Here is a 26554-nt window from a genome sequence, read left to right on the forward strand (position 1 = left end):
AGAACCATCAGGATCGTGTAAAATGGAAATCAATCAAAAAATGTCTGATATATTTCCCAGAAGGGACAAGAATGACTAAAATGTCAGATAAGATGGTCAGCCATGAATAGTAGCACATGCATCAAAACTGGTGACACATGGGACCTCTCCACAAGTTTAGTATGGCCCATTCTTTACATGAGAAATGTCTTGCTCTATTACTTTGCAGTGCTAAAAACGCACCATGTGATCAGGTTTATGTTCTCAATAACTTTAACTATTTCAGAACCGCCCATAGACTATAAACGTCCAGGCAGTCTTTATCTATTTCTGCAGTGACGTTTTAAAGCACCCTTGCAAAAAATCCCCCAAAGAAAGGGGCCCTCCCTGTGTAGGAGTCCCATAATCTGAGAGTCTAATGACTCCCTCCTCCATCTCGGAAGTCAGGCAGCTCATCTCATGAAATGGAAAGTAAAAAAATGAAGCAGACATATCGTGGACATGCGATAAATGTTATTTATTAGCTATTTTGTGAGGTATCGCACTACATGTATTACAAGCAGAGAATGTCAAATTTTGAAAATTGCTAATTTTTCCAAATTTTCTCTTAACTTTGGATTTTTCTCTAAACAAACACAAAACATACCGGTCAGAATTTCCCGTGGATACCAAAGTTGTTACCACATAAAGTGAAACACATCAGGTTTGAAAAGTTGGGGTTGGAGACATGGGCCAAGACTGGTTTGGGTGGCAAGTGTTAAGCAAACCTCTTCCACGGATGAACTCAAATGGTGTCCTTTATTCCTCATTATCCCTATAATCCTTCTTTTGTGTAAGTGATTTCTATGGACAGATAACTATTTGATGCCAGTCTGTCAATGTAATTACGACTAGCTTGTGGATTATTAAGATATTTATTTGCTCATTGGTGTTTGTGGCTTAGTGTAGTAAGCCACTCATTAATTACTACAAGCCAATGTGTCTGCCTGCATCTGTGCACTATACAAGCATCATCGGAAGATTTTCTTTCGCCATCTGATTCTGCTTCCTATATAGAAGATAAGTGCACAACGAACTGCTACCTAACACAGAGAGGACATCTTGCCTAAATGCAGAATTAAAGTCTTGCTTTCTATTGGTCCCAGTTGCAATTCTTGGAGAAGGGGCAGTTTCCCTTTGCTTCAGGTTAGTTGGTTGCTTCATTGCCTATACATAGTAACATATGTCCATCTAGTTCAGCTTATCACCCCCCAATGTTGATCCAGAGGAAGGGGGAAATAGGCTGAACTAGATGGACTTGTATTGCTCAAGAAAGGCGTCCAGGCCTCTCTTGTACTCTGTTATCAAATTCACCATCACACATCCTCGGCCTGAGAGTTCCACAGTCTCACTGCTCTTACACTAAAGAACCCCCTCCTAGGTTGTGTAGATACCTCCTTTCTTCTAGACGTAGAGAGCGCCACCTTGTTACAGTCATGAGTATAACCAGATTATAGGAGAGATCTCTCTATTGTCCCCCAATATAGTTATTAGGTCGCCCCTCAGCTTTCTGTTTTCTAAATAACCCCAATTTTGATAACCTCTCTGGGTATTTTAGTCCACTCATTCCATTTATTAACTTAAGTTGCCCGCCTTGCAACTCGCTCAAGCTCCTGCTTGAGTACCGGTGTGCAAAACTGTATACAATATTCCATGTGTGGTCTGACCAGTGACTTGTAAAGAGGAAGAACAATGTTCGCGTCATGTGCCCATAGGCCTCTTTTGATGCACTCCATGATTCCATTTGCCTTGGCAGCAGCTGTCTGACACTGGTTGCTCCAGTTAAGCTTACAGTTAACTGAAAACCACAAATCCTTCTCCATGTCAGTGTTACCCAGTGGTTTGCCATTTAGTGTGTAATGGTGACATGTATTTCCATGTGCAGAACCTTACATTTATCAGTGTTAAACCTCGTTTGCCTCTTTTCTGCACAACCCCAACTTGTCTAGATCCTCTTGCAATCTCCTTGTGTCCTTTGTTGTGTTAATATCTCTTCATAGTTTTGTATCATCTGCAGGTATTGATATTTTACTGTATAATCCTTCTACCAGGTCATTAATGAATATATTTAAAAGAATAGCGCCAAGTACTGCCCCCTGTGGTACCCCACTAGTAACGGTTACCCAATCAGAGTATCTACCATTAATATCCACCATTTGCCTTGTATCACTGACCAGTTCCTTACTCACTTGCCCAGACCAAGCATTCTCATTTTATATACCAACCTTTTATGTGGCACAAAATCAAATGCTTTGGAAAAGTCCAGCTACACAAGATCAAGTGACTCTCCTCGATCCAGTCTAGAACTTATCTCCTCGTAGAAGCTGATTCTGTTGGTTTGACAGGAGCAACATCTCATAAACCCATGCTGATACGGAGTTATACAGCCATTTTCCTTGAGGTCCTCCAGGATAGCATCTCTTAGAAACCCTTCAAACATCTTACTCACAATTGAAGTAAGACTTAGGCCTTATGACCACTTGCTAATGCATCCCTTTGGGCGTCCAGAGGCGCGGGGGCCTTACCGAACCTCTCACCGTTAATATTTAAGAGGTTTTTGAACATTTCCCATTTATTGTTTGTACTCTTATTTTTGAGGACATCATCCCAGTCAATAAGGTTAGGGACATCTCTGAGCTGATCAAAATTTGTTTTGCTAAAGTTCAGTATTTTTGTAGCTCACCTATAAAACTCCCTTTCGAAAGACAAGTGTAAATTTATATATTATGGTCACTGCAGTGCTTGTTACATAACACTGCTTGTGTCATACTCAATTCAATTATTAAGTCTGGGTTGCTGCCTTGAATTCAACAGTTTTGTGCAAATTTTGCAGATGGTCACCTTTGTGAAGAATTAATAGTGTGACTTCAACATCTATAGTCAGGAGAAGACGAGACCAATGCCCGACAAACGGACAGAGCGACTAAGTGGACTGCATTCTGTTTTTTTTCATTAATTTTCCTTTGTTGTGTAGGAGCGGTTAGTGGTAGAGATAAAATTATTAGCAGAGAGGATAATATGGCTGTCATCACTAAGAGACAGAAGCATAGGACTAACCTATAGAAATGTTAGACATCAGCAACACAGTCAAAGATTACAAAAAATCCAGGAAATGTTTTCATTATTTTGGCTTCATATTTTAAGAGATAAAATAAAAAATGTAAGTTATTGGCAGGCGAAGCTTGATGAAAGTGACATCACTATCTCTGCGCCTGGAGCACCGGGGCTTGTTGTTCTGGAAGGGCTGCAGCAATAATAGGACAGCGTCCTGCTGATAAGATAATGGGAAGTGACTCCTAATTGAGGGGAAACTAGGGCTGCATCACAGCTAGCGTCTACAGCTGAGCAGAGCTGACCCGTAACACAGGCATCTGGCTAGCTAAGGTTAGTTCCCATAAAGCCACGTTCCAGCCAGATTTTAGCACACAAGAGCCCCACAGTCTGTGGTTATATGTTCTGGACACTTTTAGGCAAGTTATTTGCCAAATGAGCTATTTGAGGGCCAAACTGTGTTCTCCTAATCTCAGTAGTTTGGTGTGAAGGTTAAAGTTTACACTAAACAAATCTGCAAGTCTCATTACATAAGGCGGCTATTTAGGAGGCTCGCAGCTTCCCAAAGATGACTGCAGATAAAGCCGGGATCCTACGAGTAACTGCTTTTCTCTGCTTATTCAGCATAATGTACCAGTGAAAATTAATGAATTAGGATATTCATATCAGAGTTGTATTAGAATTGTATGATAAAGGCCATCTCCCAAGAGCCTTTTGTGAAGAACCAAATGATTCTCTGTATGTACAGCGGATTAGAACGTCTCTAAATACACACCTCTATTCTACTGTAAGGCGGTCCGGAAAGGGTTATGTTGACTGTCTCCATCATTCGTGCCATGCTACCTTGTTACATCAATATCAATTAAATCGTAAACTAAAATTGTTAATACTTTTTAGTGTAATAAAAAAATTGAGAAACTTTTTTTCCAAATTCAGTAGATGTTAGTTGTTTGTTTTTTTTAACCTCCAAATTAATTTCGGAATTAAAAAAATGAAGGTTATCAAAAAGAGTAAAATGTAACTATGGAATACGCGTGTCCTGCTCGTTACTTATGAGAGCAAATACTCCCTGGTGTTGGGCAATTTGTTCCCCTGCTCCTTTGCTCTCCATCTGGCAATGTACATATGAATCCCATGCTATATCGCAGCATAGTGTACACAGATGTTATTGGCTCGTGCCTGCATCCAGTCAATGTGCTAAAGAAACCATGAAAATATGTAAAGCAGCGGCGCCCACTGAGAGGCGACTATCAACATCATCTGATTGACAGTAATTGAAATTCATTCAAAGTCTCACAAGACCCAGTGCCCCATTTGACCCAATAATGCTGCAGGGAAGCAATATATTTTTTGACAAGGTAAAAAATGCCTTCTATACCTGAGTGATAATAACGTTACTCTTTGGAGGAGGCTGTATAAATGTAACATAACGCTATAAAATAAGGGGTATTGTAGTGCTGACATTGTGGGTCTTTATAACATAGCTTCATCTACAAGCTGGCACGGTGGTAAATGTGCCTCTAGATTTCCTACTGCATTGGCCACTGCTTTGTAATTAAAATAATCCCCACTGGGCTGGAGGTAGATTACATTCTACACAACATCGCTTTTCATAAATGACCCCTTAAATGTTATGCAGAATGCAAAAATGACATCTAAGCAACTCAATCATCAATTCAATAATTCATTACATTAGTCATTTCCCGTTATGGAATTGTAGGTTCTTATTTTCTGTTTGCTCTTGCTTAAAATCAATTCTTAATGTCAACATTTATTAGTGATGCTGTCATGGTTGATTTGATAAGAAAAAAGTACAAGGCAGAACATGTAAACTGCAAAAATATGTAAAAATAATGTTTTTCCTCTACCATTGCTGCCACTGAAATGAACAGTATTGTAAGCCAATTGTTACCTTTTCGATGTCTAAATACATTGTATTTCATGATAAATTAAATGTGTTTCTGAAGGCGGATAGTCTGATATTTTTTAATTGGTGGAAAATTAGAAAGCTCATACTGGGAATTTACAGATGTCTATTGCTTGGCTCTTGAGACTGATCATGTGTTTGGAGAACTTCCTACAACTTCGTGACTGAAGTTTAGTACAGATGATGTGCACCACAATAACAAGCATTCCCAGCATCCCGAGCATTCTGAAATATGGAGAAGAAAATTATATCTCCTTCTACTTATTGATGCCATCAGCAGAAACATTGCAGTTTATCAGGAATCGAACAAAGACCTCCTGTACTCCAGCCGGTGGCTCTCACTACTGAGCTATCCAGGCTGTGGACAGTTCCCTTGCATGAATCTTAGCCTTGTTCCCTGATCCCAGTTACCTAGTTCCTGCCACCTGGTCCTGACCCTGCTTCAGTTCTTGATTGCTCTTCCAATAAAAGCCTAGCCCTGCTACTTCCTCAGTGCATGACTATTCTGCTCCACAGCAGCACCATTTGATCAAGCTCCACTTGGCCGTTCCTCTACTGTTTCTGCAAGACCTCCTAATACCGACTTCTGGCTTCCCTTCTGACTATGCTACTCACTGCATCCATCTGCACTGCAAACTGACACCTCCCATTGCTCACTCCTGGCTCTTCCTTGACTACTCTCCAGACCTGTGGCCACTACACCAGAGGCTGCAACCCAGTGCTGGAAATCGTTACACAGCTCTTTCTTGTCCACTTACAGCAATAATTTTGTTGCCACCAACCCCAATTCTACCGTACCCAAAGAAGAAGGTTCTTTAAACAGAAAAATAATAAAACTATATTATGAAATGCCAATTTTTCATCATCTGCTCAATGATTGATGATTCTCCAATGCAATAAGTTCCTAAATCCTAAAACCACAAATATAATGAGGGTAGAGTAATTTACAGGCTACAACTGTAAATCCTACATTCTTCCTTTCTACCTTGAGAGTACCTTTGTGACTGCTACACTGTAGCTGAAGCTCCGTGCTACTACCATGAAATAATCTCAAAGCATATATATTTGTCACAGAAAGGCTCTGCTTAGTGAATGGGTAACGTGGTATTGTAATGTGCATTACAGAGTCATAAAAATGGGAAGATGGAACAATACCTCTGCAGCGCCACCTATTGAAAAGCAACAATTGCAAGTCAATGTTAGAACTTTTATACAAGTCCTGCAACAATGACTGGGAGTTGTAAGTCAAAGCGAGAAACCATTCACTGCATATGGTTCCTGGCTTTTGCTTACAATTCCCAGTCATTGTTACAAGACTTGCAAAAAAAAAATCTAACATTGACTTGCAAGAATGCTGCCTTCCAATAGGCAGCGCTGCAGATGTATTGTTCCATCTTTCCATTTGCATATTTCCCAGAGGAGCATGGATGGCCTAATAAGTCTCTTATGTCAGTAAAAAAATCAAATTCTATACTGACTTATTTCTCTCCCGTCAGTCTACTTACCTCAGCTTCTCCTCTCCAATTTTCTCCTGGCCCGGGGGGGAGGCACTCACTTCACCTCCAGCTGGCAGATTCATCTGTTTCCTTTAATGTTACATACATTCACAGGCAATTCTTCCTGCCAGGCAATGTACGCTACATCCCTAGTTCACAGGGAGTGCCGAGCTATTGCAGAGAATGCGTATGCCTGCTGTCTCTGCAGTAGATCAGCATTCCTTCCTAGCCAGTGAACGCCATGTCACAGGGACGTGACCTTCATTGACCTGCAGGACAATGAATGCGAGGAATGCATGCTTCATAACGAGCCGGCTGTCTGGAGGTGAGCCGACCTCGAAGGACTGGAGAAGAACAGCGAGAAGATGCGGTAAGGAGTCTGCCTGGGGAGGAATAGGAGAGTATAGATTTTTTTTATGACAAAACCCCTTTAATGAGAAACTATACCCTTCCTGACCCAGAGTCATTAGAATTATGAAATTTTACTCCTATAGATATCTTACCTGAGTTTGATATTGAAAACTCTGGTTTTATTAACCTTGCTTTGACACTGAAATTCTATTGTGTAACAATGGAAAGATTATCATTTTAAGTATTTGTCTAAATCATCCTTTAAATGTCAGACACAAATTAATTATTACACTTTTCCAACGGGATGAAACCAAACTGGAGCCCTCCATGTTCTAAACGGTAGGACAGCACGTTTTTACTACATGAAGAATGCCTGGAGGCTTCATCGTTCTAAATCACATTTCTTTATGCCAACACGTATTTCATTTGTATTACAAGATGCACTCTTCCTATAAAAATCACATCTGGAATCAATTATTTGGTCATTTTTCTTAAATAATTATATTTCTTTTCCTTCCATACCTCCAATTGTATTTTACATCCAATTCATCATTTGATTTACAATGATCTAAATACAGCTACTGAGTGACCAGTCCATGATGGGACTTTGGAGCACAGCAGTAGCTATATTTTTGCACAAATAATGATAAAATAAGATAAATATTTTCTGAAGTACGAAAAGAAATGCCATATACTTTATATAACTGATATTACGAGCCCCTAGGATTTCATATGTGTGTATTAATGAAAATGCCTGCTGAGTACTAACTAAAGGGTTTTTTGGTTCTTAAAGTTGTTGACCAATCCAAAGCATAGTTCATCAATAGATGAACAGCGAGAGTCCGTCGTTGAGGGTCCGCAAGGCCAATGTGTGGAGCAGGAAGCAGATAGCTCTGTACATTGTGCAGTGGTCCAGTGTGGTACTGCAGGAACAGCCCCATTTAAGTGAATGCGAGATGTGCTTCCAATACCAAGTTAGGCCACTGTACAATGTAAGAAGCTAATCTGCTTTCTACAGGGTGACAGTGGCTGATTAAACAGCTTTTTGGCTAGAGTCCTGGGTGGTGGGCTTCCACCGATCAGTTACTGATGACCTACCCTGTGGATAGGTCATCAATTTTTAAGAACCGAAAAATGCCTTTAAAGGTTCTACTCTACCAGAAAACATGTAGGAGCTTCTTCTGTAGGCCAACAGCTGCCACCTAACCCATTTCCTTCTGTGCAACAGTTAACCCTTTCCAATCCAATGTCGGGCCTGCCCCGACATCATCATTTCCCTCCATAGCTCCGATGTCGGGGCAGGCCCGACACTGCAGGGCAGGAGTGGATCTGCACCCGATTGTCGGACACATCGGGTGCAGATACACTTGTGCACTGGTCCCCATCGAGGACCCCCGAGGAGAAGGCAGAAAGGGTTTTTAACCCTTTCTGCCTTCTCCTTTACACATTACATAGCGCTCAATTAGCGCTATGTAATGCATAGAGATTCCGGCCGGCCGGCGATCATGTGACTGCCGGTGTTACCTGACCCCCGGCGGTCACATGAACTCCGAGCCGAGAGCCTGCACTGTGGGACCTGCTTACCTAACCGGCGTCTTGCGCGTTCTCCTTCTGTCTTCCGGCCCGGTGATCATGTGACCGCCATGTGCCACCTGACCCCAGCGGTCACATGTTCGCCGAGCCGGGAGGCAGAAGGAGAATGCGGAAGACGCCTGACAGGTAAGCAGGCCCCTGCACGGTGCAGTGAGCACCTGCACCCTCCTGAACTCTGTCAGTTCAGGAGGGTGCAGGGAAAATGTATTTTTTCTCACCCATTTTCCCCAGCTCCAATTTATTTGGAGCTGGGGAGAATGGGTGAGAAAAAATAAATGGATTGGAAAGGGCTAATATCACTGGTCAAAGTTCTGGAGTTTAGAGACATTCACAGAAAGATAGACTATTACGCCGCTTGCACAAAAGCATTTTTTTTACCACATGTTCGACGTAGAGTATTCTATATGCTTCTCAAACTACACAAAGCTGGCAACCCAGGGAGGCCAATTACCTCAGACATGGGAACCCTCACTGAAAAAAAAATCTCAGGATGGGTAGGGGTCCTCAAACCACTGGTGAGGAATACAACTAGCTACTTGCAGGACACCATGGACCTACTGAACAAACTGCCAACTATACGTCCCCTTCCAGATGGCGCAACCCTGGCCACCATGGATGTGGAGTCCTTATACTCCAACATCCCACACAAAGATGGACTGACCGTCTGCCAGGTGCACCTTGAGGCCAATAGGGTGGCCTCTATGTCGATGTTACAATTCACAAGATTCATACTCACACACAATTATTTCTCCTTTGCCAAAGAGATATTCCTGCGGCTAACCGGGACCGCCATGGGCAGTAAAAAGGCACTGCAATATGCTAACCATTTCATGGCAAAACTAGAGTGACTTTATGGCCTCCTACCCCAACAAACCATTGGCATACTTCCACTACATTGATGACATCATAATCATATGGACCAACACACAAGAACTAATAAATTTCATGAGAGATTCAATGCATTTTACTCCACCATAAACCTGACATTAAGCTACTCATATGCAGAAATCAACTTTTTGGATACCAGCATAAAAATTTCGAACAACTCAATACAGACATCCCTATACCAGAAACCGACTAATCAACCCACATAACTCAGATGAGACAGTTTCCATCCTAAACACATCAAAAAATCCAGAGTCTACAGCCAGGCCATTTAGATACAACCAGATTTGCTGCAACCCAACAGAGAGAGAGGAACATTTACACAACCTCAAAAAGACATTTTTTAAATCAGAGCTACCATCCTATCTCAATTTTCACCAGAGCCACCAGGATACCCGGAAATCAACTACTCCAATACAAGGAGAAAGAAAGAAACAATCATGTGCCTCTAGTAGTGACCTATAATCCGCATCTAGAGATACTAAGGAAAACCGCAGAAAAACTCAATCATACCCTACACAAGGATGACCGTCTGGAAAACCATATTCTCGGACCCTCTCCATCTGTGTTACAGGCAACCTCCTAACCTGAGAAACTTTATAATCAGAAGTGCATTCCCCTCATACACGCAAAAAAGAACTTATCCCTGTGAGGTAAGGAGCAGCAAGACCTGCTCACATGTATGGACCACGGACAGGATACAGATGCCCAACACACAGCAGGCTTATAAGATCCCTGGGATATTCACATGTTCCACATCCAATGCTGTGTACCTGATGCGGTGCAGTGAATGTCCTGTTGGGGGGGCTTTATATCGGGGAAACAGGACAAAAACAGAGCCAGGATGAGATCTCATCGCCACTCAGTTAGAGGAGGAAAGATGAAATTACCTGTGGCAAAACATTTTTGTGGTCAGGGACACAGCATAGAGCAGATGAGAGTTATCATACTGAAGGGCAATTTCAAGTCGTAGCATCACAGAAGAATTTGGGAGTACAAATTTTTGGCCAGGTTTGATACTCTCAAGAATGGAATGAACCTCGTCCAGGGATTCTTGCATAAGTGGAGAATATGAAAGGTCAGAAGGAAGTCCAGAGGAATGTCCTCTTCCCAATCACTTTTTTTTTAAACTTCATAAAAATGCACTAAATTGCTCACTGAAATGAATAGGGTACGTATAATAAGCAATTGCATGCATAATACTGCATTTTTATGCAGGTTACTATGCCATCGGGAGGTGGAAAAAAAGTTGTGACATCAGCTTGCTTGCATTGTTACTGCGCAAAAAATATGCAGGCAAATGTGCACAAAAACACAGCTCTGCACACAGTAAAACACTAAGTAAAAAGCGCAACCTTTTTACATATGCTTGTGTGAGAATTGCCAGCTTCTATAACTAGCTTGGAAGCGATGGCTGTGATTGGTTTTTGCATTCATTGGTTCTCAAGCTCTACTCAGCCAATCATAGCCATCGTGCATTGTTTCATCGAGCACTGCATTGATTGGCTAAGCAGCACTTGAGAACGAATCACAGTCATCGCCTTGTGGAGTCAGGATTTCTGAATCCCATGACCAGGAAGCGATCTGCTGTTGGCCGCTGAGGACTGCAGAAAGCCTGCAAGAGCTGCGGAGAGCAGCAGGAGGGACGTGGGGCAAGCCTGCTAGGTAATGCATTGGTTGTTTTTAGGTAATGCAACTAGGGCTCATTTTCAGGGTAGGTCTTATATTTCAAGCATCCCTGAAAAATCCAGAAAAATCAGGATAGGGCTTATTTTTGGGGAAACAGGGTATATACCCTTTTTAACAAGTGTATTAAGCTTGAATAGATATTTCTTTCAAGAGTGTATATGTTAGAAAGTACGCCGCTGGTGGTTCATGAGCTGGGACCCTCACCCATGGCCTGAATGGAGTCTCCTCAGCTCTTATTTCACACTTAGGCCTCTCTAACATGAGCGTTGTTTTGACGCTGAGTAGGTGCGTCAAAAAAGCGCATCTAAAAGAACCCATGGTTTCCTATAGGCTCTTTCAGGTGATCAATATTTTGAGGTACCAAAAAAAAAAAATGCACGTCAAAGCATAAGATATAGGTGCGGTTTTTGACGGCAAGATTTTTCTCCCTCAAAAGAAAGGACATGTCCTATCTTTTAATGGCACATCAACTGCATCTCTCATACGACTGCATCTCTCATAATCTCCTATGGCAAAAGGGAGGCAGAGGGAGCGGCACACTCGCTAATAGCAGCTGCGAGGTCCTCATCTGATTTAACCCTCAGATAGTCACGCTGTTTTAGTGCGGCTATCTGAGTGTTAAAACTGCGCTCGTCTGAATAAGCCCTTAGACAGTTTGGAAGATTTTGAGCCTTTGGTTAAAAGAATCAATTTTTCATTAATATGACGACTAAATGTTGATAAATTATTGGCTTTTAGTGATCAGAGACTCTACTTATTTCTGGGACCTCCACTAATGAAACCTTCCGCTATATCCAAATGGCACACCCTTAGATAAGAGGCTTTAGGAACTTTGCAGAAATACGGATACTAGAATCCTTTAGTTTGCTTTATTAGAAAGAGCGGCCTTCTTGACCAGTAAGCAGACAGCAAGCACCAGCCTGCAGTACCCTATCTCACGTATATGTATCCATCCATCATAATAGACTAGTAATTAGTAAAGATCAGAGGCAGTAAAGTTAGAATACTTACTTAACACCTTCACTATGAAATTCCTATTATCAAGCGTTTGTAATTCCCTGAGAGAACCGCATGTCCAGTGCAAATACCAAAATTACATTTCCCAATTAACAAGTTGAGTTGCTTTTGATGGTGAAGAAAAGTACGAGGAAAAACAAGAAGAGCTGAGTAACCTCAAGTTTGTTGTTGTTTCTAGAAATCTAGACGTATGATCTGCACGATAAAGCTGAAATCCTGTCCCATAAATCACTACCTAGAAATGAACGTTTTTATTCTAGGACCAGCGATTCTGATGTATCTTTGAACTTGTTTTATCAAAGAAATAGAATCTGGTTCAAAGCCCCGGGATTCTTCCCTTTGATATACAGATTTTTCTTTGCATGCTGTTTTAATCCTACGTTTAAATCTATGAGTTTTGGCCGCCGTGTCGATCCAGTATGTCACAGCCTTAGGACATCGCAAATAATGCTTCAGAATTAACCAAATAGTTGCACTTGGTTTGGGGAGACAGTAGCAAGCTGCGCAGCGAGGAGCAGCACAAGGCATTACTCGTCTCCGTGCGCCTGGAGTGTGAAGTGAAGTCTGGCAGCTCGCTGACTCTGGAAGAAGTTTAGCATTCCATGCTGAAAAGTTCCTCTGCTGCCCGGATGCAGCCACATCCGAACACAGGAGAGGGCGAGCGCTGGCTTCCTCTGCTTGTGTCAACCAGAGAGCTCTGCTGTTTGCTCAGGGGCCGAGCTGGGACAGTCTCATGATGACTAAACATCTACTTCCCCGCCACTTGTTTTCCCAGGCTGGAAAGAACAGAACTAATTAGTCAAGAACGTCTGACACGCGGGGCGAGAACAAGAGACTCAGATATGCAGGCTTCATTACAAGTTACTTAGGACGTGTTCTTACTAGTTTCCCGGCAGTATAAAATGGACCCGATTCTTACAGTCAATAATCATTTTAATTGGGCCTTTTATCAGAGACATTGAGGCTCTGGCAATGAAACTACAGAAAAGCAAATATCAAGTTATAACACATACGTGTTAACGATGTAGAAGCCATGCCACATTCCCATAAATTAGCCGTGGACTGTAAATGAGTTTTCATAGCATATATGACTCATATTTGTTCCCAATTTTGTGAAGACCTGCTGGGGACCCAATTAGGTGTTTTATTGGTGATGATGATCCTCGTTCTCCATGCTTTCCTATTCTTGACCACTTCCTTCAGTTCTTCTATGTACATGTTTGTATCCGCCTTGTTTGCACCAGCCAGCGTGTTTGTTGCCTTAGGCCTCCCTCACACAGGGCGTTTTGTACAGCGTTTAGCGCTGCCTTTTCAGCCCAGCACTAAACGCTGTACAACACTCCCATTCATTTCAATGGGGCTGCTCACACAGGGCTGAAAACGCAGCGGCTCCCAACGCTGCGCTTTGACAGCGATGCAAGTTCTATTTTTGGGCGTTTTCAGCCCTGCGTCGCCCATTAAAATGAATGGGCAGCGGTTTTAGCACTGCTGAAAACGCAGCAACACTTGGTGCCGCGTTTTTGGCAGCGTTAACCGCTCGCCGATTTTCAGGGTGAGGGCTTGCAATAGAAGCCCTACCACGAAAATCAGTCCCAGCTAGGTAGAGAAAAAAAAATACTCACCTATCCACTGCAGTCCGGGTTGCGGCCGCTGATCCGGGCTTCCTCTGCACTCACAAGTCTATTGCCGTAGGCCAGGTTTAAGAACCCCGCCTCCAGCAATAGAGTGCTGTGATTGGTTATCAGCGCGCTCAATGTCCAATCACAGCCCTTCATTGACTGTCTCAGCCAATCAGCGCCGGCAAGCTTTGATTGGCTGAGACAGTCAATGAAGGGCCGTGATTGGGCATTGAGCAAGCGCCGACAACCAATCACAGCACTCTATTGCTGGAGGCATGGTTTTCAAACCTGGCCTACGGCAATAGACTTGTGAGTGCAGAGGAAGCCCGGATCAGCGGCAGAGACCAGCGGCCGCAACCCGGACTGCAGCGGCTAGGTGAGTATTGCTTTTTTTTTTTCTCTACCTAGCTGGGACTGATTTTCGGGGTAGGGCTTCTATTGCAAGCCCTCACCCTGAAAATCAGCGAGCAGTTAACGCTGCCAAAAACGCGGCACCAAGTGTTGCTGCATTTTCAGCAGTGCTAAAACCGCTGCCCATTCATTTTAATGGGCAACACAGGGCTGAAAACGCCCCAAAATAGAACATGCATCGCTGTCAAAGCGCAGCGTTGGAAGTCGCTGCGTTTTCAGCCCTGTGTGAGCAGCCCCATTGAAATGAATGGGAGTGTTGTACAGCGTTTAGCGCTGGGCTAAAAAGGCAGCGCTAAACGCTGTACGAAACGCCCAGTGTGAGGGAGGCCTTACTCTTCTTCACAACCCACTAACTGCGCCGAGCATCAATGTTTTTTCCAGAGAATTGGCTCGCATAATATGTCCAAAGTATGAGAGCCCCCATTTGGCGATTTTGCCCTCTAGTGATATCTTTGGTATGATACGCTCTAGAAACATCTTGTTGGTGTCCACTGCCGACCATGGTGTACGCAGCATTCTTCTCCACCACTGTAGTTCAAAAGCATCAACTTTGCTTCTGTCTGCCTTCCTGAGTGTCCAGCATGCGTATGGAGATTGGAAATTTGGTTGCATTTATCATTCGGATCTTTGTAGCAATGCTGATATCTTTGCTCCTCGCCATTCCTTGCATTACGTTACCGCCAAGTGCAATTATTCGTCTGATTGTTGGCTCTGCTTCTCCAATGCTGTTTTAGACCTATTGCAAAACCACTGTATTTCCCATCATCAGGGAAAGTTGTGGGCCACAGAAACATGGTCACACCAAGCACTGCAGAATAGGAGATGCTGGCTAACAGTGTCTGGACCCGAGTCTGAGACCCTTCTCTATGATGACCACAGGCTCTATTAGGTCATTAGGTCATAAGTTGTCTTGCAGGCAGCAGCACTGGTAGGAGATTCAGAGACATTGGTCTTCATAATCTTATTAAATCTTGATTTGTTGGTCATTCGCCTCAGTGTGTTTGCTAACAAACCTGTCGGGTCAGTAGTATCGAAATACTGGAAATACCTATAAAATCTATTATTACTGAGGGAGAGAACACAAGTTGGAGGCATTGTAGAGACAACCTAGTCAAATATTAACCTAGATCCTCACAAGACTGTTTCTTCTTGGCTAACCTTGCTAAGTTTGAGTAGATAATTTATGAAACCATGCATATATAATATACACCTATTCAGCCATAACAATAAAACCATAATATGGAGTAGGCCCCCCATAGCCTGTCAAGGCAAGGACTTCACAAGATCTCTGAAAGTATCCTGTGGTATCTGGCAGCAAGTTGTTAGCTGCAGATCCTGTACAATGTGAGATGGGGCCTCCATGGATCAGATTTGTTTTGTAGCCTCTCCCACAGGTGCTTGATCGGATTGAGATGTGGAAAATTTGGAGGACAAGTCATCACCTTGAACTCCATCATGTTCCTCAAACCATTCCTGTACAATTCTGCAGTGCGGCAGGGTGCATTATTCTACTGAAAGAGGCCACTGCCATTAGAGATTATCACTGCTATGTAGTATGTACTTGGTCTACAACAAGGTTTAGGTAGGTGATATCCGCATGAATGCCGGGACACAATGTGTCTCAACAAAACATTTTTTAGAGCATCAAACTGTTTTCAGTGGATTCTATCCATAGTTCCCCCAGGTAACATCTCTCCTCCAGTTAAATGTGTCACACACATCCACATCATGTAAAAGACAATGTGAATCATTAGACCAGGCCGCCTTCTTCTAGGACTCCACGGTCCAACTCTGATGCCCATGTGCCCATCCTTGTCATAGTTTCAATAAGATTTTTATGGTTGTCCATTTACTAACCTCAAGATCACTTGTTGCCTAATATATCCCACCCCCTAAAGCTCCATTTACACGGGACGAATGTCGAGAAAACAATGCCCGACACTCGTCCCTGTGTTTCCTCGCTCAGCTTAAACAGCGGCCGTTCAGTAGTGAACGGCCACTGTGTTATCTCCATGGAGAGGGGCGGGGGAGCGAGAGGAGAGAAATCTCTTGCTGGTCACTCTATGAGCGAGCCAGCACTAGTAGCTCCCGTGCAGGAGCACAGAAGCAAGGAAACACAGTGTCGGGTATTATTTGGCCAACATTCGTTCCCTGTAAATGGACCTTTACAGGTGCCATGGTCATTAGATAATCACGGTTATTTACAGCATTTATTGTTGTATGGTTTTAATGTTATGGCTAATTGGCTTAAGCATGAATCACTAGTAATTCACCATTACTTTTTGCAACCTGGTTCTCCCCTCATTACCTCTGATCGTCAAAGAACAGCTCAGCCGCTAGACCATGTTTATTCCAAGCAGAGCAGGTACACATTCAGGGACCCTTTCTTTCCTTGCACTAGGCTAGCAGCAACAGATCAGAAAATGCTCCTTCTACTGAGATTCAATTCTCTACAAAGGGAAAAGACGACTGAAAAAAGCAATGGATTTACTACACATCAAAGCCAGGCATTTAAAAGGCCTCTGCTGTACAGCTAGCATCGGGGATTAAAAACCGTGCCGGAAAGAATGTTCTTTCTATAATCCTACATAATTAATGTGGAGCATTTTCACTTCGTGTTAAATACCTAACATGCAGCAACAAGCTGTTTGCTTTAACCTTCTTTAAATGCAGCCTCACCCTTTGCACGCTTATGAGGCGGCATTTCAATGGCCGAGGACATTCAATGAGGCAAGAGCGCGAAAAGGACGGAGTAAGAGGTAAACTGGTGGCTGATAAAGGATAATCCTGCGGACTCCAATCTTTACCTTTACAGCTACTGTATACGATCCAGAGACTTCTATGTTAGCGGTCCCCGGGCGTCACCAGGTCCAGCCGCACTTCATCCTATTAGCTGCTTTCGGGATTTTGGCAATGCTTTGCTGCTTGGCTTCACATTCTGACTTAAGTCAGGAATTACACTTAATTGGATAAATTGCAATCAAAATTTTGCACGGTTCTATTCAAATACAGAATTAAGTAGTATAATTTCAGTCTAATGTAATAATATGGGGCTTACATCAAAGATCTCACCTGCCGAAAACAAAGACTGGCCTCCCTGGTGAAGTCTCAGTAGAAACATCAGAACTGCCATCTGCTTGCTGGAGGTGACGGTATTAGGTGATGCTGTGTAGGAGGCCGTGAAGATGCACTGGTTTCGCTCTCTTAGGTCGGCTGTCCACGGGCGATGTGGTATCCCGCGGCGAAGCTCCGCCGCGGGAGCTGCCACCCGGGAGCAGGAGCCGCTGGCGAATCTCCGCCGGTCAGCCCTATCTAATAGATAGGCTGACCGCGGAGAGTCGGGGCAATTCGCAGCATGCTGCGAATTGCCCGCCGCGAACGGAGAATCGCAATGATTCTCCACTCATAAACAGGTGCCGGCGCTTTCCATAGCAATGGGAAGCGTCGGCTGGTGTGATAAACTGCTGTGGACAGGGGGCCTTAGGCCTCTTTCACATGAGCAATGCGGTTTTATGCTGGCCACATTGGGGTTGAAAACCCTTGAATGAAGAATAGCCGCAATCAAGTCCCAATCAAAATTAGCGTTTTCTCGTCTATTAACACAGGTGGCTGTGGCGTATTGGCGAAAAAAAATTCGCTGCTGTGCGGAAATCCCTTGGTTGGTACAAATCCTCAGAATGACAGCTAACGCTTACATAGAGGCAGCTGTCATTTTCCCAAGCCTTGGACTCAGCTAAACTCCCTCCCCCTCCCTTTTTTTCAGCTCCCATAAGTCTCTATGGGAGCTTTCAGCGTGTCTCGGCAAAAGATAAGGCAAGAACTATCTTTTCCTGCAGCCTATAAAATTGGTTACAGTTTTCAGTCGCTGATATACTATTTTTGCCGTTGCTTTTTTTTTTACACGCCCAAAAATCGCTCATCTGAAGGAATACATTGGTATACAATGCTTCAGATGGTCGCGGTTTTTGGACGCAGCTAGAATAGCTGTGTATATATGATTGTATATATGGTTGTGTGAAGGTGTCCTATCTTTCTGCATTTTGCTATTTTTTTATCTCCCATGTTTCCCTATGAAGCCTCCTTTGTAATTGCATCACGAAGCACAAACTTGCAATTTTTGTGCGATGCATTTTTTAACATTACAAACTCCTATTCACTTTTGCACGATTTTATTGCGTGAGGAAATTGCGGGCGATGGCAATGCAAGATTATGTTCAGGTAAAAGCATCACCGATGCTGAAAAATCACAGGAACAAAGACACGATTTTGCAGCGATTTTCTGGCGGCAAAAATCACGATCGCCAGTGTGAAGAAGCCCTTAAACTGAGAACTTCCAGATGGAAAGCGCATAAAGCCAATTTGAACAGAGTCTAAGTGGCATGAAGTTGTCAGACGTCTAAAGAGTTAAAACTTTTGAAAGGAGTGAGGATTTCCGTGACATGTTCATTTCACATGATTTAGTGACTTTTCGTGTCACGTGCCAGTATAGGATCACGCTGGCGTAATGAAGTATGGCACGGCTAATGGCTTTGACTGTAAAACCTCATTGACACTAATTTGTTAACTGTCAGATCCATATAGACTTGGATAAGGTAGGTCCCAGCTGGGGCGAAGACTGCACCCATGACACATTAGCTAAACTTTCCTTAATAAGCTCTGTCAAATATACTTAAATACAGTTACTGTATTTCAGAAGAAGATTTTATGCCATAACAGATGTTTGCTCCTTAACCACTTCAGTACCACAGATTTAGCTAGTTTTTATTTACGTTTTTTCATTTCCGCCTTCCAAGAGACATAACTTTCTCATGTGCCCATTGACATAGCCATATGATGGCCTGTTTTTTGCAGGACGAGTTGAATTTATCAATGGTATCATTTAATGTTCCATATAAAATGTGTGAAAAAAAATTAACAATTTTTAAGTGAGGAGAAATTTTAAAAAATTTAAATACACAATTGTTGGTAGGTTTAGTTTTTGCAGCCTTCACAGTGCAGTAAACATGACATCTAAGCTTTGTTCTATGGGTCAGTATGATTACAGCGATACGAAATTGAAATAGTTTTTAATGTTTTTCTATTTTTAAAAAGTAAATTACACCTTTTTCTTAACCAAAAATCGCTTTCCATAGCCATACTCTGAGACCCGTACCTTTATTTTTCCATTGATTGGGCTGTATGAGGGCTCGTCTTTTGCAGAGTGTGCTGTAGTTTTTATTATTACCATTCTGCAGTGTACACATGTTTATATTGAGAACTGGGATTCCAAAAAAATTGCAATTCTGGCATTCCATCTTTTTTTTTTTTAATGGCCTTCACTACACGTGATAAATATAGCAATATTTTAATAGTTCACACTTTTATGTACACAGTGATATCAAAAAGGTGCGTTTTTTAATCTAGTATGTTTTAAAAGAAAAAGGGAAAGCTGTTTTATACTTATTTTTTTACTGTTTAAAAAAAACTTTATTAAATCTGTTTTTACACTTTTGTTTATTTGGCACAGAAGACTTGCAATCATTTGATTGCTTATACTATATACTGCAATACTTCAGTACTGCAGTACACAGTGATTTTTGATGTTGCCTTTCAAGCCCTGCCTCAGGCAGGGCTTGAAAGTCATCTATGAGTGGAAGCCCTGGTAGACTTCAGTAGGCTCCAGGCTACCATGCTGGCTCATCAGCATCTTCTGATCGAGTTAACTGTGATCGCGGCAGTTAGCGGCGACTGTCAGCTATGAGAAACAGTTGATAGCCGCCGGATATGGAATGGACTCAACTCCCAAGACCACTTTATACACATTTCAGGACCGTAGGATGTTTACAGCAGTTCGGCGGTCCTGAAATTGTTAAAAAAAAAACAACTTGTAAACTGCTTTAGATATTTTAGCAAGAGCCAGGTCCTTTAAACTCATAAGAGAAGACAATCCAACAGCAGACAGGCAAAGATCTGTTTGGCAATTATTGTCCTATGTGCCATAGCCCTCGGCATTAGTCCCTTCTGTGATGGCAACAGAAAGGAATGATGCCTTTCATGATTCATCAAAGTAATAGCTACAAACAAATGCTGTTACGTAGCCCCGGGGGCTCTCACTAGCGTCGAGCGGCAACTGATTGACCTCAGTGTTCAGACGTATCTGTCTGCTAAGCCTTTTCTTTGGACATACAGAAGCTGAACCTTAAGGAGTAAACCTAATGAGCTAGCAGACATGTAGAATTCAGAGAGGTTAATCCCTTAGTCATTCGTCTGCATGGAAGAACTATTATGTCTACTAAAGTAACCAAAAACTGACAATTAAATCAAATGTATATGTAATCGATAATAAACATGGTAAGGAAGCAGTAAGTGTACATAATCTGCATTCTGTAAGGAGTCACCTAAGGAAAAATGCACCATCTCCCCGTATCAGAGCCCAGTATTTACAGTCAGGTCTGATTCCTACGGTAATAGACTACCACTAGTAGAGGGATCCATCCAGACAGGCTTTCTCCAGGCATTAGTTGATTAGAGGTCTGCACTATATATGACCATCATAAAGGAAACAGTTGGGGGTACCTAAAGAAACATATGCATTCAACAATTGCTCTATACTTTATCAAGGTACAAAAAGCACGAAAATGGAAATTCATTGGATGAACCAAAATTAGCATAAGAATAACCTCTGATACATTTTTACAGCCCTAGTTTAAATCCTAGTGAAAAGTTGTATAGTTATGCCGGGCGTCAGGATTGGGGATATTCATCATGTCAAAACCTTCACTTGCTTGTTAGGCGTCTCTTTAACGTGTCCTTCATGAATGGCTTCCTAATAATCTGGCCACAATCTCCATCACTCCTATACAATCTGTTGAGCTCCGTCATCCCCTTTCAGCACATTTCTCTACCAGATTCTAGTAGCAGTTACTTCTTCCAACGAGGACGCTCTCTTCCACTCTCTATTTGACATCCTTCCCTTTCCATTTTTTTAAAACTGACAAGGAAATACACCTTCCAGAACTAGACCAGCTTTAAATTATTAATGCCTTTTCTATTGACTCCAGATGCGCTTGACTTGCACTTATAATAAATAGACTTTTGCTCCTAGCATGTCTGTATGCCTCCCATTATACCAATTAGACTTCAAGCTCTTCTGGTCAGCGGTTCAAGCCGCCTTGTGTTCTAATTTACTTGATGTTTTTATTCCCATTTCACTACAGGAAAGTTTGCTTTTTCTAAAGCTCTGCATGCCCCTCTCTGGATTAATGTCTGAGTGCTCACATACATACATGCATTAAGCACACCTTCCCAGACATACAATGTTAAAGTACATTATTCTAGCCCTAAATTAATACTTCTGTACTCTGTATAAAAAGGAAATTCAAGAAAATCAGAGCTTCTGTAAAACATTCTTTTTTACATTTTGGCTTCAATGGGTTTAATAACATGCTAGGTGTTCACGGCATAAGGAATGCAATCGAGTAAAATGCTTTACTTTCATCCGTTCTGCCTACAGATCATTGATATTCCAAAACACAGATACAATTATTTGCACAAAACTTTTTCCTGTCTATGGTATCTCTAAATAGGTGTAAGTTAAAGGGGTATTCCAGAACTACTGATGACCTATCCTCAAGAAAGGTAATCAACGGTTGATCGTTGAGGATCCACCGCTTGGGATCTCTGCCAATCAGCTAGTCATCTGGTCCGCTATCAGTGCAGCAGGTCAGATGCCATCATTAGTCGGCAAGGCCGGAAGTGTAATAGACAGCTTCACTCCCACTTAAGTCAATGGGAGTGATGCCTACTATTACACTTCCGAATCCTCATTGCGGTCAGAGCCGAATTAGAAACAGCCTGCAGAGGAAAAGACTGCTAAAAATGAAGAATACAAGCCATAGAATGGCCCAAAAATGGTGTTACTCCTTATGTACACACAACTGCTTATTCTGAAAAGTCACCTTAACGTTTAGGAAATCTTTAAGACTGCAAGATTACAGAATAGAGCTTAAACTAAGGGCCTCGTGTGGCACAGAGTGTTAAACTCTCGCTTATGACCTGAAAGTTGCGAGTTCAATCCCTGCATGGTTCAGGTAGCCGGCTCCAGGTTGACTCAGCCTTCCATCCTTCAGAGTTCAGTAAAATCAGTGCCCAGCTTGGGGGTGGGGTAATTTAAAAAAATTACCTTAAAGCGCTGTGGAATACGTTGGCGCTATACAAATAATAAGTCCCTTTTCCTTAAACTACTTCCGGGATGTAAAGGATCTTACCTTTTTAACCCTGCCACTTTTGGTGCCAACAAACACCACGCTGTAGTTGTTGTAGACATAGGAAGCCAGAGAGGTCATCCGGTCTCTGCTTTCTGTATAAAGTGTAACACCTTCAACCAAGTTCAATCCTCCCAAGGGTTGGTTAATATCCAGACCACAAAAATTGTCATCGATTGGCACCGGCTGAAAAAGCAAGAATATATGAGCAATGCATAAATTATACATTCATTTAACGGATGACAGGAAAGAAAACATTCAAAAGGCACAAATCATACATGGAGATGGTAGAGGTCGCTTAAAAGGGGTCTCTCGGGCAATTTTTATTGATGGCCTATCCCAGGAAGAAAGCATAAGCTACCGACAGTTTGGAGAATGAGAGTAAAAAGGAAGCGGTGGAGGAGTACCTGGGGGGGGGGGGGGGGGGGGGTAAAGCCTAGAAACAAGAGTCTTCGTTAGCTCTTTTCTTGTGGGAATGAAAATGCTACTTTATGGTGGCATACATTTTTTTATTTTTTTTTATTTAAATTGCAACCGACCCAAAAAGCGTCACACCTTTAAAGAAGGGCGTACATGTAGGGTGACAAAAGGGAAAAAATGGGTGCAGGGGCAACCTGTTTTCAAAAGAAGCATGAAACGTTATATGGAGCCCAACTCCTCCAAAAGGACACGCCAACATCGGCTGAGTATTCCCAGCAAAGTACCGAGGAAGGGGCACCGCAGGCCTCAAACGTGCTTATATGTGCGAGTTCAAAATAAAAACAGAGGATTTGAGCTAAAAAGAACATCTCGTGCTTCTTTGAAAAAAGTTGCGCCTAAACCCAATTTTTCCCTTTGTCTATACTGCTGACAGACGTGTTTGTTTGTCCCAATGTCTGCCATCATACATAACAAATTTGATAAAACGCATCTAATATGTATGGACAGCTTTAGTCAACATCATATCACTTGTTATAGGGGTCTTCATCGTTCAGCATCCTTAAAAACAGAGTCGTAGCAGCATCCGGTGTTGTCACATCATTCTATCTTCCCTGCAAAAGACCTGTACAGCAACCTTACCAATACCACACGTTTAAACATATTGAGATAGTAACACCCTAACAAGGCATAGTGGTGCATGGTGGCCCTAGGAAAAGCTCCTTAGTTATTCCATATACATCATGTTCAGCTCTGATCTAAGCAGCCTTTGGAATATAATAATGGCAAAGAGCTATTCTCCCATCATTTCAAAGGGCAAACAATTACTTCTGATTAGTACATAAGCACAGAAGAAAAAAAACAACCCAGCGTACAACTTTCAGAACTACTAAAAAAAGTAGTAAGAGAGAAGAAAAACATAGTATAATGAATAAAAGAAACGCAATGGTATATGGAACAGTCTTAGAAAATACCACATGCACTAATAATCTAATGAAAGCACTGTAATTAACAGGAGATATGCCATTGTGGATGCCCACAGATACAGAATCCGGCTTTATAGAACAGCCAGAAGAGCAGTTCCTGCAGTCACACAAAACACTGGACTCAAACCGCTTTAATTAGATGAGACTGATGACAGTGCTGTAACTAATAAGGTGCAGAAACACGGTTCACTAGAAATTAGACTCAACTGCAGAGATAGGTTCTGCAACCAATACTTCAACATCCAAAAAGGTCAACCCAGAATCATTAGCCTCCTTAGTGAATCAGGTTTTTGTAGTATAAATGGCAGATATTGAGTCACTAGAATTCTGTTTACCGTAGCGGATACATACTAGTGAATATAACATTAAGCCAAGGCTAAAACTGCTATAGGACATGAAGCAAACCTTAGACTAAACACTCTATGACCATAAATCAAACGCAAGACTGAATACTTTAGAACCATGAAGGAAACCCAAGACTAAATGCTCATCTCCTATGAATCAAACCAATGACTAAATAGTCTATGATCGTGAATCAAACCCAAGATTGAATGAAAATTTTCAAAAAGGGTTAAATGCAGCTTGTGTATTAAAAATAAAAGCCCTTATTGTTTAAAGTGTCAGAACATAAGTCACACAGAAAGGACGCATTTCGGTCTGCAACAGACTGAAACGCGTCCTGTGTGACTTATTTTTGAATTAATGAATCTTCATACACAAGCAGCGTTTAACCCTTTTTGAAAATTTTCTGGATGAACCATCATGGTGGACTGTGGTCAATCTGCCTCTGGAAAGGAAGATCAAGCCAAACTTTGAAGTGGGGCTCTATGGAGTGAGGCAGTGAGCATACCAGTTTTTCTTATTTAGTCATTTCAAGATTGAATGCGCCATAATCACAAGTCAAACCAATGACCAAATACTCTGTTCATGAGCCAAACCCAAGACTAAGTACTCTATGACAATGAATCAAACCCAGGACTCAACCCAGGTCTAAATACATGAACATGATTCAAACCCGTGATGAAATACTCTATGACCCCCGAATCAAACCCAAGATGGAATACTACATAAGCATGAGTCAAACTAATGAATACTCTGTGGCTACTGGTGTATCTTGTCTCCACCGGATGTATGGGTGGAGCAGTACCTACTCTGTGGCTGTGTACTGAACAATGATCCATGATTATGATTTAAACCCATGACTAAAGACTAAATACTCTTTTACTATAAATCAAACCCCTGACTAAATATTGTATGACCAGGAATTAAACTCAAGACTAGCTAGTCTACAGCCATGAACTGAAGCCATGACTAAATACTCCACGGCCGTGAATTAGACCGAAGACTTAATGTTCTTTGACTAAATACTCTTGTTATCTACTGCAGGAGCGTCTTATATTCAGGTGTGTCTTATAGTCCGAAAGATATGGTAGATCTAAACTGAGGAAATATGTGGTATACAGAAACAGAAAATGCAGAAGATGCATTACAAGTCTGTCAGGGGAGTTATAAGTGGAGCTGTCCGCAACCCTATAAAATGTCAGTATGAAACCCATTATGTCATGGTATCTGACACAACGACGGGGGAATAGCCATAGTGTCACTTTAAATCTCTGCCTGTGTTTTCTGTGTGAGACAGGTGCTAAGTTTGATATATCTGAAGCAGTACAGTATATAGGGGAGTGCATGTCTTCCCCGCCGCTGGACATAAAATAGCTGGTTCTCTGAATGTCAGCGGAGGGAGAAATACTACCAGCTGCAAGTTCACTAATTCATGTATTGATTACAATCTATTCCTATGCTGACGAGAGGAATACATGAACAGCCCGTAGGTTGGATGTAACCAAGGAGGCTGCAAGTTCTTTAACAATCTGGATCTCTTTTCCCATAATCTACTACCTACAGTCTACCAACCACTTTAGTGACTCATCTAGTCATCTCATTTATTCATTCCTGTTTCATTCATATGGAGCAATATAACTTGGGCTTGTTTACTTGTAGGGAACACCTTCCAAATCCCCAGAATATCCAGGGGTGTAATGAACAATGGTTGTAGCAGTCTCCGAATGGACAACGTGTTTAGGAGAAATCATGCCCCTCCGGCAGGTTAAAAGAGACAATATCCAAATAGTCTGCAGATGTGTTTGAACTACTTGTGGAAATTCCACTGGTCATGGCCTACAGAGAGTGTGATGGACCTGCCGGTTTGGTAGGACATCTCTCCGTCACACACTTTCATTAGTTTGTTGTTATCTCGCTCTTGTTTGCTGTTTATTTAAACTGTGTGTCCTTTTCCTGGAAAAACAGAAGCAAAGCTATTAATCTCCCAGGTGAACCCGCTCATATTTCTAGACTTCAAGAGCCTTATCGCTAAATCTTAGAATAAGTCACTTTCTCCAAAATGATCCTTTGTAGTCGGAGTGGAGAAACTTTCTGCACTGCCCAGAGAGTTGGACAAAGAAAAAATAAGCAGCAAGAGAAGCCATGTGGAAGCTGTAAGGAGTGCCGGACCTCAATGAAGGCCTTTATTAGGTACAAAGATGTGCGCTGGGCTACATGATAGCAACCCTCTGGAACCAGACAAACCAAGATGACTGCTGCTCACATGAGCAACACTGGCCAATCAGAGCAGTGTGCAATGTCTAGACTACCGATACCCAGTGTGCATCAGCATTGTCGCCACCTTGGTTTGTCCAACTCTTGCGGGTTGCAGGAAACTACTGTCTATACTTCAGGGCCTGCCGGTCACTTCTATAGCGTTCTATGCACACAGTAAAGCCAGTGATGTCACAAAGCTGACATCTTCAAATAACTTCCTACATCATCGGTTTCCACTGTTTGTCAGTAATAC

The 26554-nt window shown here is 42.2% G+C and overlaps 1 protein-coding gene across 7 annotated transcripts in view; it reads right to left on the reverse strand.

The window, feature by feature from the left end:
- PLXNA2 (plexin A2) overlaps positions 1-26554 on the reverse strand; it is a 322079-nt gene that overhangs the window by 238200 nt on the left and 57325 nt on the right. For 5 of the 7 annotated variants that reach the window (XM_066600225.1, XM_066600224.1, XM_066600226.1 and 2 more), the window contains exon 3: positions 22304-22486. In XM_066600225.1, the coding sequence (XP_066456322.1) occupies positions 22304-22486 (183 nt within the window). Of the gene's footprint in view, positions 1-19792; positions 19897-20544; positions 20613-22303; positions 22487-26554 lie in introns of those variants that run through there. The other 2 variants (XM_066600230.1, XM_066600229.1) reach the window with 2 other exon arrangements.

The sequence above is a fragment of the Eleutherodactylus coqui genome, chromosome 4 (genome assembly GCF_035609145.1).
Source record: "Eleutherodactylus coqui strain aEleCoq1 chromosome 4, aEleCoq1.hap1, whole genome shotgun sequence".
NCBI lineage: Eukaryota > Metazoa > Chordata > Amphibia > Anura > Eleutherodactylidae > Eleutherodactylus > Eleutherodactylus coqui.